The 13,017-nt window shown below is 41.3% G+C and overlaps 1 protein-coding gene across 2 annotated transcripts in view; it reads left to right on the top strand.

Annotated features, from left to right (window-relative positions):
* cdc42se2 (CDC42 small effector 2) overlaps positions 1-13,017 on the top strand; it is a 101,474-nt gene that overhangs the window by 73,715 nt on the left and 14,742 nt on the right. For both annotated transcript variants that reach the window (XM_028804878.2, XM_051930079.1), the window contains exon 3: positions 4,762-4,863. In XM_028804878.2, the coding sequence (XP_028660711.1) occupies positions 4,762-4,863 (102 nt within the window). The remainder of the gene's footprint in view (positions 1-4,761; positions 4,864-13,017) is intronic.

Below are 13,017 nucleotides of genomic sequence, written 5' to 3' on the forward strand. Positions count from 1 at the left end.
AGCCCACCCTAATGAATTGACTTTGCCTCGAGTTCATCGTAGAAACGGAAATCTTCAGGTATTATGACAAACTTGGTGAAACTGAAAAGGACGAACTGAACTAGTTTGGTGTGGATTATAATGGTGCAGTGGCATTTTAAGTGTCCCTGTGGGATGGAGAAGTGTCTGCCAACTATGGTAGACCTATTATGGCCAAATATAAGATGTAAATTGTGAGGCAGCAGTGCTTACCACTGTGCCACAGCACCTCCCTAAGATAAAGTTATACTGTGTCCTTTATCTCTCCCTGCATCAACCGAGCTCCTATCACAAGGATTAACTAACGCTTACAGAGCCTGCGATGCAAAGGATCAGCTTTATGTACTCTGTGGGCTGTCCCTGTCAACACATTGTTTGTGAAGACACAAGGTACCATGAATCTGTTGTGGAGGGGCTAAGAAAAACCCCAGAGAACCAAGAATATTTGCAGTATCAACCAGTCCACCCTGTTAAGTGCAATTGTCTGGGAAAAAAAAAACAGAACAGAAATAAGCGCATGGTGGTGCAACTGAAAATGCCACTTTAGCTTCAATGGCTTGCCTAAATAGCTCTCTCGAAGGGGTCGGCATCAGGAAGCTGGCGTATTTGAGACGAAGTTCCATCGACTGAGACACCATCCTCCACGAGCTGTCAGCCTTATACCATCCCAACCTTATGGGTGGTTTCTCTGGGCTAGGGAAGAGAAAAAAGAAGATGCAGTTAGCTTTGGCACCCTCTCCTGTCCCAGGGGTTATTGCATACCTCGTTTGAGCCTGGAAGGTGATCCTCAGGTGCCCATGTGTGACACTATGCAGAACAACAAAGTATTTTTGGAATATTCTCATTATGGTTAGCTAATGTACCCCTCAAATGAAAATATTGACAAGTAGGTTTTTTTTATGCATACAGGGTGTAAATCTGGCTGGAGTACCAATTGGGTACTGACATGCCAGAAATTCGCCATAAATTATTCATACAGTACTGTGCAAAAGTTTTAGGCAGGTGTGAAAAAATGCTGTAAACAAAGAATGCTTTCAGAAATATAAATAATGATTGTTTATTGTTATCAATTTACAAAATGCAAAGTGAGCGAGCAAAAGAAAAATCTAAATCAAATCAATATTTGGTGTTACTACCTTTTGCCTTCAAACCAGCATCAATTCTTATAGGTCCACTTGCACAAAGTCAGGGATTTTGTAGGATTCTAGTCAGGTGTTTGATCAACCAATTATACCAAAAGGGTGCTAATGATCATCAATGTCACACGTAGGTTGAAACACAGTCATTAACTGAAACAGAAACAGCTGTGTAGGAGGCTTAAAACTGGGTGAGGAACAGCCAGACTCTGCCACCAAGGTGAGGTTGTGGAAGACAGTTTGATGTCATGGCAAGATTGAGCACAGCAACAAGACACAAGGTAGTTCTACTGCATCAGCAAGGTCTCTCCCAGACAAAGATTTCAAAGCAGACTGGGGTTTCAAGATGTGCTGTTCAAGCTCTTTTGAAGAAGCACAAAGAAACAGGCAACATTGAGGATCGTTGATGCAGTGGTCGGCCAAGGAAACTTAGTGCAGCAGATGAAAGACACATCAAGCTTATTACCCTTCGAAATCGGAAGATGTCCAGCAGAGTCATCAGCTCAGAACTGGCAGAAACCAGTGGGACCCACGTACACCCATCTACTGTCCGGAGAAGTGTGGCCAGAAGTGGTCTTCATGGAAGAGTTGCAGCCAAAAAGCCATACCTCCGACGTGGAAACAAGGCCAAGCGACTCAAATATGTACGAAAACATAGGAACTGGGCTGCAGAAAAATGGCAGCAGGTGCTCTGGACTGATGAGTCAAAATTTGAAATATTTGGCTGTAGCAGAAGGCAGTTTGTTCGTCGAAGGGCTGGAGAGCGGTACAATAATGAGTGTCTGCAGGCAACAGTAAAGCATGGTGGAGGTTCAATGAACGTTTGGGGCTGCATTTCTGCAGATGGAGTTGGAGATTTGGTCATGATTAATGGTGTTCTCAGTGCTGAGAAATACAGGCAGATACTTATCCATCATGCACTACCATCACGGAGGCATATGATTGGCCCCAAATTTATTCTGCAACAAGACAACGACCCCAAACATACAGCCAAAGTCATTAAGAACTATCTTCAGCGTAAAGTAGAACAAGAAGTCCTGGAAGTGATGGTATGGCCCCCACAGAACACTGATCTCAACATCATTGAGTGTGTCTGGGATTACTTGAAGAGACAGAAGGATGTGAGGAAGCCTACATCCACAGAAGATCTGTGGTTAGTTCTCCAAGATGTTTGGAACAACCTACCAGCTGAGTTCCTTCAAAAACTGTGTGCAAGTGTACCTAGAAGAATTAATGCTGTTTTGAAGGCAAAGGGTGGTCACACCAAATATTGATTTGATTTAGATTTCTCTTTTGTTCATTCACTGCATTTTGTTGATTAACACTTCCATTTTTGAAAGCATTCTTTGTTTACAGCATTTTTTCACACCTGCCTAAAACTTTTGCACAGAACTGTATGTGCAAAGCATATGGGGCAGCGCCATAAAGTGTGGAGTGGAGAGTACGCTTATAGAAAGCATGCGTGATGGAGATTGGATAGTGATATGACATCCCCATCCAACATGGCTTCTCCCACTCTATGATGTCATGCTGGCTTTAAAAAGCAAAATAGGACACTGGGAATAGACAGTTAGTCTAATCAGGATGGCAGCCACAGGGAAGATTTACAGGGAAAAAGAATCAACAAACCAGTTCCCTGGCAAACCCACCAAGTTTGTTGCTGGATTTCACTGATCAATACAAGATGTAATGTTAGGGCACAACTACACACTTTCTCACACCCCAGTCATTTGTACTGTGTAAATTTAGAAGCCCCAATTTACCTAAACAGGTGGACTGGATCTCTGTTCAGGATGGATTTGTCTGTTGCTCCTGTCTGAACAAAAGACATAGAGATGAAGGCCGGTCACTAAAAGCAGCAGGTTTGTCCTTGAGATGTGGAGTGAAATCGAAAGAAGCAGATCTCTTAAATTTCCCAGGACACATGGAACTGGGTGAAAATGTCTGTGGCAGACACTACTGCTTGCTGAGTTTCATTGAGGTTTTGTGTTCAGTATATGATGGAGTTGCTCAAATGTTTTCAGTGTCTTTCTAAATTTAATTCATGCCTCTAGAAATAGAAAAAGCTTTTTTTCCTGACTTTTATTTTGCACATTGAATTATTTTTTCTTACATAGAATTCCTCTTCATTGTAACCAGCCAGAAGGTAGCACAGTGGTCAGTGCCGCTCACTCACAGTTCATCAGTACAGACTCTGAATGCCAGCCTGATCACTTCTCTTTATAGCTGATATCTGTATTGCTTACCATGCTGGTATTTGGATGGCTCGTTAAAAATGCCATCAATAATTAAACCATGTAAATGTTTTCTCTGTACCCAGTGATTTTATTCACTGAACATAATGAGGCTACAGGAAAACGACATGTACTTGGTGGGTCCCCCACATCTTCTAAGCAGATCATATTGAAAGAAAAATGTAAGTCCTGCAGAGCATTACAGGCAGTGAGTGTGGGGATTTGCTGGCTTCTCATGAGCACGACCGGTTGGTGAATATTTAAGAAGTGATGTTCTCATTTCTAAGAGTGCGTATCTTTGCATTTACAGCCCTGTTGCATTTTATGAGTTTATTCTAGCTGTTTGTCCTCTTTCGTTAAGGAACAAAGTGAAAGCAGAAGCAATTGAGGAACCCAATGAAAGGCAAATGCTGAGGAAATGGTTGAGCCTCGTGTGTAGGAAGAATCTGCTTCCTTATTTTGTTCTGCTTTGACACGGACTGCTGAAATGGCACCACGTGCGCCAGAACAAAACGCTAAACAAGCATTGTTTGTTGGAGAATCGGTGTCCAGAAAATGCAATAGTAGACTAGATGTTTTGCCCAGGTAAAAGAAAGCCAGTTCTGGATTTGAACTGGCACCTTTGTTCTTCTGGGCCACTCTTGTTGACTCTGCAGTTTTCAACAGTGCTGAATCATGCTGATTGGCCTGATTAGAAAATAAGCAGCTTTCTTTGTCAGTATGATGAGAGCATAGCACTTCTTTAGAAAATATGGTGTCACCATCTTAAGAGAAATTGAAACCATTACTGAAAAGTCGAGGTTTTGTTCAATTGATTGCGTATACTTCCTTTTACAAGGAAGCGTGATTTCTGTATTTGCTGGTTATTTATAGTGTGGAAGAAAATCCTGAGAAAGACAGGAATAGTTCAATCAATTAGATTTTTATTCAGTCACAGATGAGTACCTGGATTCTACGTTGCAAGGCAGAAGAGCAAAGTTAAATTTTTTGATTGGCTTTTTATAATTTCTTCTTCCTCCCCCTTCCCCTTACTTAATCAAAAAGCATAATATCATTTACTTAAGCATTTTATTTTATTACGCTAATGGGCCATCTGTTCTTATTTTTCTCACTTGTCAGATAGACCCTAAAGAAGGAAAGGTCATCATTCCTGTGTCAAACAGACGCGTTCCTAAAGAAACTGGAAATTTTCCTGGGTTAGCTTACTGCACCGTCTTATGACAGCTTTGTCAGCTATTAACCCTAAGTAGCTTGCAAGCAGTTAATTTTTCTGTCACAAATAGCAAAACATTGGCTTATTTGTCACCAGAGACACCAAAGCAGATACTACTTTTTTTTTTTTTTTAACCTCTTCTTGTTTCTTTGATTTCTAGAAGCGGCGAAGACGAATTGACCGCAGCATGATTGGCGAACCAACAAACTTTGTCCACACAGCCCACGTAGGATCAGGAGACTTATTCAGTGGAATGAATTCAGTAAGTGTGCCTCTTTTATAACACTGTTTGTTTAATAAGTTATTTTACATTTGGTCTGAAAGAGGAGTAACGTTCCAGTCGTACAGGATCAGATTTATCAGGCAGACACAACCAGATATCTGTGATTCCTCTATATAGATTTTGTGGTGTCATGTCCCAACCTTTTGGAAGGAGTGGAGTTGGCTTGTCAGTCTTGTATAGTAATTTGCACTGAGTGTGATGCTGCCAGTTTTTAAGCAAACTAACTATTAGGAGACTTAATAGAATTTATAAGTTGAAGAGCAAAAGTAATTTTTAAATCCAGCTGTTATTTTAAAAGTTTCTTCTCTTTAGAAGCATTGAGCAGATGAATGAAGAGAATGAGAGAGAGAGAAGGTTGGATGATGTGGCAATTGTGAATCAGGAGTATCAAGGAGGAAGTAAGGACAGCCATGAAGAAGATGAAGAATGTAAAGGCCGTTGGTCCAGATGACATACCTATGGAAGCATGGAGGTGTTAAGGAGAGATGGCAGTGCAGTTTTTAACCAGATTGTTTAATGGAAAGTGAGAGGATGCCTGAGGAATGTAGAAGAAGTGTACTGGTACCGATTTTTAAGAATAAGGGGGATGCGCAGAGCTGTAATAACTACAGGGGGATAAAATTGATGAGCCACAGCATGAAGTTATGCGAAAGAGTAGTGGAAGCTAGGTTAAAAAGGGAGGTGATGATTAGTGAGCAGCAGTATGGTTTCATGCCAAGAAAGAGCACCACAGATGTGATGTTTACTCTGAAGGTGTTGATGGAGAAGTATGGAGAAGACCAGAAGGAGTTGCATTGCGTCTCTGTGGACCTGGAGAAAGCATATGACTGGGTGCCTCCAGAGGAGTTGTGGTATTGTATGAGGAAGTCTGGAGTGGCAGAGAAGTATGTAAGAGTTGTACAGGATATGTACGAGGGAAGTGTGACTGTGGTGAGGTCTGCTGTAGGAGTGACGGATGAATTTAAGTTGGAGGTGGGATTACATCAGGGATCAACTCTGAGCCCTTTCTTATTTGCAATGGTGATGGACGGGTTGACAGACGAGATTAGACAGGAGTCCCCATGGACTATGATGTTTGCTGATGACATTGTGATATGTAGTGAGACCAGCTATGTTGTATGGGTTGGAGACGATGGCACTGACCAGAAAGCAGGAGACAGAGCTACTTCTTCTTGCACACTCTTCTATCATCATCTGATTTAGAATAAAGACATGGCAGGTGGTTTCATAGAGCAGCAAATTATAGCCTCAAAAGTTCTTCACTGCTATGCTAGCTCAGAGTGGCTATGTCAGAAATGCACCTACTGTGATCATGTGACTTTTCATAAGGTAATATCCGTATCATCACAGGGTCTTGTGTTCAGCTTAAAACTGAAAATTTAAGTTCCCTTTTTAAAAGAATAGATCAGGTTAACACAAATGGTGCCATTTGCATTATAGTCAGTAACATACACAGTGCTGCATGGGTTTACTTTGCAGAACTACTTTGCATTGAAGTTGATCCGTGAAGATTATTTGGCATCTTTTTACAGTGGCTTTGCATGCATTTGCCTAAACAATTTGAATTGAACTGAAAAATGTAGTTAATACTCGCCCAAGGCATTTCTCATGGTTTAGCAAGAGATAAGATTAACATTTTCAAACTGTGCGATCCAATGCAGGGTCACAGAGGGCAGAGTCTATAACCCATTCTGCCTGGGAGTGTGAGACCCTCACAGGACTACTCAAACACACACTAACTCACTCAAGGTCAATAGAACATCTCCAGTTAACTTCACAAGAACCTTTTGGGATGTGGTTGGAGACCAAAATGCTTGAAGAAGAAACATAGAAAAACCCTTGGGGAATATGCAGACTACACAAACAAGTCATTTGAGCCATGGAGTTTGGCTCTGTAAAACAGAAGTGTTAATCACTGCATGCTACCCCAAGAAAATAAGGAATTCTGAAATTTATATGAAGTTTTTTAAATGTACTTAGAAGAAACAAGGGGGCTCCGCCCCCTGCTCGCTTTGCTCGCCTACCCCCGGCGTTTTGAACCCGTGCCCGCTGGGCAGCCACGTGTGAGGATGACGCACGTTCGCCCGTGTCAGTCTGGGGCCCCCCACTGTTAATACGGAGCTCCGTCCGTACTATTATGCGGTGCATTGTGGACTACTGCGGACCCGTAGTGTTTCCCGTTTCAGTTTGTATCTCGGTCAGTCGAGCTTTGGTTTTTGAAGCTTTTGAATTCCAGTCTTCATTATCAGTAACCTGCTGTCCATGTGTTTGGCCCCCTCGTTTAACCTGTTTATGACGTCTTACTTTGCTTTCTACTCTGTCTTTCATTTCTGATCTCGCTTTATTCTGCTTTTGTTTCAATGACACCTGGTCCATGGTGAATATAATTTTCCTTTTTCGAGTAATAATTTTCATTTGTTTGCGATACTGTGATGTTTATCGTACTGTTAATAATACATCACTGTAATGTGATTCACCTATGCTGTATAGGTTAGATGTGTGAGGATGACGTATGTTTAATACGTAGCGTTCGCCCGTGTCACTCTGGGTCTCCCCACTGTTACTACGAAGCTCTTTCCGAACTATTATGCGGTGCATTGTGGAGCATTGCGGACTCTGTAGTGTTTCCCGTTTCACTTCGTATCTCGTTTAGTCGAGCTGTTTGTTTTTGGAGCAGTGCCTGCCTGGTCTGCGGCATTTCAGAGGCACATTGTAGGCGCCTGCGTTCATTAATTATATCCAGGCAGGCGCGTGTTTGTATCTCGGTCACTGGAGCTGTGTCATGTTGAATCCGTTGCTGCTTTGCCTACGCAGTTTGAGACGCGCGTTGTAGGCGTCCACGTTGATTAGATCTGTCCACGCGGGCTCGGTGTCGAAGCTGTGTTACTTGTTGAGCTGTTTGGTTTTGGAGCCGAGACAGTTTTGCTTCCACGGTTTCAGACGCGTGTCCGTACCATCTCGGGTTTGATGCATGAACCTTTGTGGACTCCGTAGGGGGCGTTGACTCCTCTTGTTTTACTATGTCTCCTCCTGCCCTTTCACCACGCATTAGTGCCACTCACAATATGGCGGCGACGCCTACGCTTTCCGTATTATGTCGGTTTTTACCATGCTGTGTACCTCCGCTGTGTGGTGTGGACGTTTAACTGTCGTTGTTTCTGTCTTTATATTCTGTATCTCGGTGTGCATGTGTTTCGTGCCTAGGTTTTTTTGAAGCTGTTGCATTCCAGTTTTCATCATCTGTAACCCGCTCTCAATGTGTTTGTCCCCGTTCTTTAATCCCCTTATAAAGTTTTACTTTGTTTCCTACTCTGTGTTTTATTTCTGACCTCGCTTTATCCTGCTTGCGGTGTGTCAGACGGTTCGTAGTCTTTCTCGTTTTACTCTGGGCAGGGGTGCTTTGTTCTGTAACCTGCATTTTACTTTGTTTCCTACTCTGACGGTTCGTAGTCTCTCCCGTTTTGCTCTGGTGGGGTGGGGGGGCTTTGTGTGGCGCCTGCGCACGTGCGTAGTCTCACCCGTTTCACTCTGGGGGGGGGGGGCTTTGTGTGGCACTTGCGCACTATGTCTTTTGCGTCCATGGGCAGGTCCCTGCGTCCATATCCGGTTTACCATTCTCGTTTAGTAATATGGATGAGAGACACTTTCTGCTATGGAAGATAATCTGTGATGATGTTAAATATGATCCAGCGTATGGAATCCATTTGGTATGAGTATTTCATGTCTTTATTATAAAGAAGGCATTCAAATGATTACTTGCTTTTCAATGCAACATGCTATATTTGTGCAGATTTTAAATATATTATAAAGGCGTATTATATTTTAACTCAAATTCATTCTATCATGCACTGAACTTGCCTTAACTAAAAGTAAACCAACTCATTACCTTTCACAATAGATGAAAGGTTTCATAGATTGCATTGCGTTTCTTTCTTTAAACACGTGTTAATTATGCCAAAGCTAAACTAAACCTTATGACCAATCAGCATCAAGAGGTAGTTAGAAAGGGGCGTCAGTTGTAGGGGCAGGAAGCCACTCCAATCACAACTATGTTCTGGCGCAGTCACCGCTACAGACATGTTCTTCTGCAGATGCTGTGATTTACGAAACAGCGTAAGACGGATGTAATTCTGGTCTTGTTGAAGACATTTACTCTTATGTTAAGTAGTCTGCTGCTACTGATTTTAATACTGAATACAGACAAATATTTGCCAGCATTAATGTGAGGTAGCTATAAATTATAGTTGTCATTTTTTTTTCCTCCCGTAACTTGACAAATATTTGACAGATGTTGATGTTTGAAGAATAAAATGGCCATGACTGATGTTGTTGAATTATTTAGGTAAGTTGTAGATGGTCTGGAGCAGCAGTGGGGTAAAGAAAGCAATCCAGGAGCAAATTAAATTAGCAGTAGTTCCACCACTGGCCTATCTCCTAATGGAGTCAATAGCTCCACCTCATCAATAACCTGTCTGTTTGCAAATAATGAAGTACAAGCTAATAGATAAAAGTAGCTGAACCAGCTACCTTATTAACTGCAACATCCCTCATCTTCCACAGCTTTCAAGTGAGCACTGCCCAAAGGCTGGGTGCCCTAACTTTTCAAGCAACAGCAGTCAAGAAGAGGAGTCTGTATGAAGGGGAAGGGGAAGATGAAAGTAGATTCCTTGTTTTGAGTAAAGTAATAAATCAGGCTGTTTGTCTAAGGGCTCAGACTGCCCATCCTAAGTGATGGCTTTCTTTGCGTCTCTCGTTTTGATACTGGTTATAATTTTTACTTATTTATATCATGTACAGTATCTCATTATGCTGATTTAGAGCACACATCTCTCACGGGAATGTCTTTTACCCCCTACTGTTGACACCCCTTGCCCCAGCTCTTGACACTGATTTGTCACTTCATTTGATTTAGTTTTGGCACAACTAAGGAAAGGAGCGATTGTGGAAAGAATGGCAGTGCACTTCATCGAATGCCATATTGAAAAGAAGTCTATCATATAACTGATATCTTTGAGACTAAATTGTGGCAAAATTAAATGTACAACGTTAATATGCAATCTGTTTCATTGTATTTTATAGGTTGAATTGCATTTAACCTTGCCATGGAAAGTCTTCTGCATGCATTATAAATGGATAACTTGATAAGTTAGGTTTCAGTTTGTACATGATTAAAGCCTACATGGGGCAGTATAAAGTAGATATACCGTATATGCTCACATATAAGTCAGGTCTTGAAACCCAAAAAATCGATCATAAAATCAGACCCCGACTTATACACCCGTTCAAAAATGAGACACTTATTTTTATTTATTTATTTATTTTTTTTACATCTTCTTACCTCCTCCAATCTTGCATCAGTTACTCAGACGCATCAAATTTTGTTGCAGCAGTGCAGTTACAAATTTATTTTGTTACTTCAACGACGTTTAATTTAAAACCAGCTTCAAATTTTTTTCTGATTGAACGCTCCATTGTAGATAAGGGATGCTCTTACGATAAAGGTGTATGAGGGTGTGAAATACAAAAAACACAAATTAGTGCAAATGTTGCTTCAGAATAGTTTGGGTATTACCGTGTGGTCACATTGGCACAACAGAGAGAGAAGTTTGGAGCACACACTGATACAGCGCATTGCTGTACCCACGTAGAAAACCAATAGCGTGTGTTTCCCGCATTCAACTTATACGACTGACATTGTAAAATACCAGAAATTATACTGTAAAATCAAGTCCCGACTTGTCCGCAGGAGAACTTATCCATGAGTATATACGGTACCTAAAATTCATACAGATAACATAATTCACAGTAATTATAGCACAGGTGAACCAAAATAACAAAGAAAGGAACTTCCATGACAAAACACTAGGCAGAGTGGTGGCTCTGAGGCTATGGATCTCTGCTGGTATCTGGAAGATTGTCGGTCCGAATGCTGTCACTGCCAGAAGGGATCCTACTGTGTTGAGCCATTGAGCAAGGGCCTTAACCTGAAAGTTGCTTCAGGAGCGCTATATAATGGCTGACCCTGCGGTCTGACCCCCAAAAGGTCATGTGAAAAGACAATTTGCCCTCTGGGATTAATACAATGGACAAACTAGCATTAAAAACATCTGGTGTGAGTGATTGCCACATTCTCACAGGGTTACTGGCTGAAAAAAGCTATTTTCAAAAAGAAGAAGAACAATGAGCTGCCATCTGCATTGTGTTATTGGCACAGGTGTAGCTCAGGTGTGAAGACAAGTGTTTGGTCAGCTTATGCTGAGCTGGTCTCTGCGCTTGAAACAGTTGTCCACATGGGGCACTATAAAGCATCTACTGTATATTAAAGTACAGGTAAATTGCCATGATAATATAAAGCCATAAATGTGTCTTCCTGTGGCCTTAAAATGTTTGTAGCAGGTAAGTATTGCTTCTTGTCTTTCCTGAATACAAAGATATTATACTTAAGCAAAGTCAAGAGCGTAATCAAACAGACAACTTGTGCAAATCCTGTATGGCAGGCGTTTGTGTGCAGTTTCTCTTGTCTTGAGGTAACATGGCTATCTTCCTTGGTCTTTGTGCCCAGCTAGGTCACTTGTCTTATGTTTCACAATGTCTTTTGAGGTTTCTTCTACAAAGTGCCAAAGAATGACTTGGCTTTTGGAATTGAGAATTTTTTTTTCCATTTGGTTTTCTACTGTTAAATAAGATGACTTGCTCCTGGCTTAGCATTTTGCCAAAGTAGTAAATGGCCACTTTATGCAGAGACTGTCCCTAATTTCTGTTATTCTTGGCATTATGTCATGTACAGTACATAAATAAATAAATGGATCAGCTGCTGGGAATGTTTGTGAATCATATACTGCATCTTCCTTGTAGCTATTTGCTGTGTGTGACGTTTTCTGGAAATCATACGCTTTCTTCTCGTCTAGAATTAAATCACCAGGGGCCTCATGTATAACGCCGTGCGTAGAACTCACACTATAACATGGCGTAAGCACAAAAGCGGGATTGTGCGTACGCACAGAAAAATCCAGATGCAGGAATCTGTGCGCACGCATACTTTCACGTTCTTCTACTACATAAATCCCGATTTGCGTGAAAAGTAACGCACGTGCACGCGCCTTAAGGTCCCGCCCCAACTCCTCCCAGAATTACGCCTCTTTGAATATGCAAATCAATATAAATAGCCTTCTGTGAAAAGACAATGGGAAAAGCACAGGGGAAAATATAAGAATTTCAGCGAATACCAAGTGGAGGCAAAGGAAAAACGTACTATTTGTTGGTTTAAACAGTGGTATAATCAACAAAAGGAAGCTGATCGAGTGACAGAGTGTCGGAGAAACTCGAAGGCTCAACTTCACAAAGTCGCACAGTGCCTGAAATAAAAAAGAAATCACATATCAAAGTCGCCGTGAAAAAGCGAGTCGTAGCCCACCGTCTGAGTGTCATATGAAAGCTTATTAGGGTACAGACAAAAAAAAGGCACACAGTGGGGAAAAAAGCACGAAATGTCAACTTTAATCTCGAAATTTCCACTTTAATCACGTAGTTTATTTTACCATTAAAGTAGAACATCATGAACTTCATCTTAAAATCGTTTAATTTACTAGTTTCTCAAATCCCATTGTAACTAAAGTGGCATGTTAAATGCTTTGTTCTGTATTTGATCTTCTATGTGCTCTATGTGTATGAATCACTACCTGCTTTTTAAACGGGCTTTCTCTTTCTCCGACAGGACACATAATCCATTACATTCGTGATATTACATCTCTCTGAATAATTAAAATACTGAGATGTATACGTGATATCTTTTTCATGATGATAGGAATGAAAGCATGTTATTAAACATGGGAACACGGTGGCGCAGTGCTTGTTCATGTCTCACGCAAGAGGCTTGCTGCGCCATGCGCAACCTTCGATGAAATAATTTATCACAGCAGTACTATCTCTTTCAAACGTACTAACCTCCAATTCCTGTCCTTACTTTTCTTTCTCCAAAAACTCAATCGCCACACAATAAGCTATGTAATAGACGTGAAGCCATCTGTAAGCTTAGAACTTCGATTCTTCAAAACTTTTAAGGAACATTGAAATATCTTAGTAGTACGTGTTCAATTATTCTATCCGTCTATCTTTCCAGTGTCGCGTCAGCAC

The sequence above is a fragment of the Erpetoichthys calabaricus genome, chromosome 7 (assembly GCF_900747795.2).
Source record: "Erpetoichthys calabaricus chromosome 7, fErpCal1.3, whole genome shotgun sequence".
NCBI lineage: Eukaryota > Metazoa > Chordata > Cladistia > Polypteriformes > Polypteridae > Erpetoichthys > Erpetoichthys calabaricus.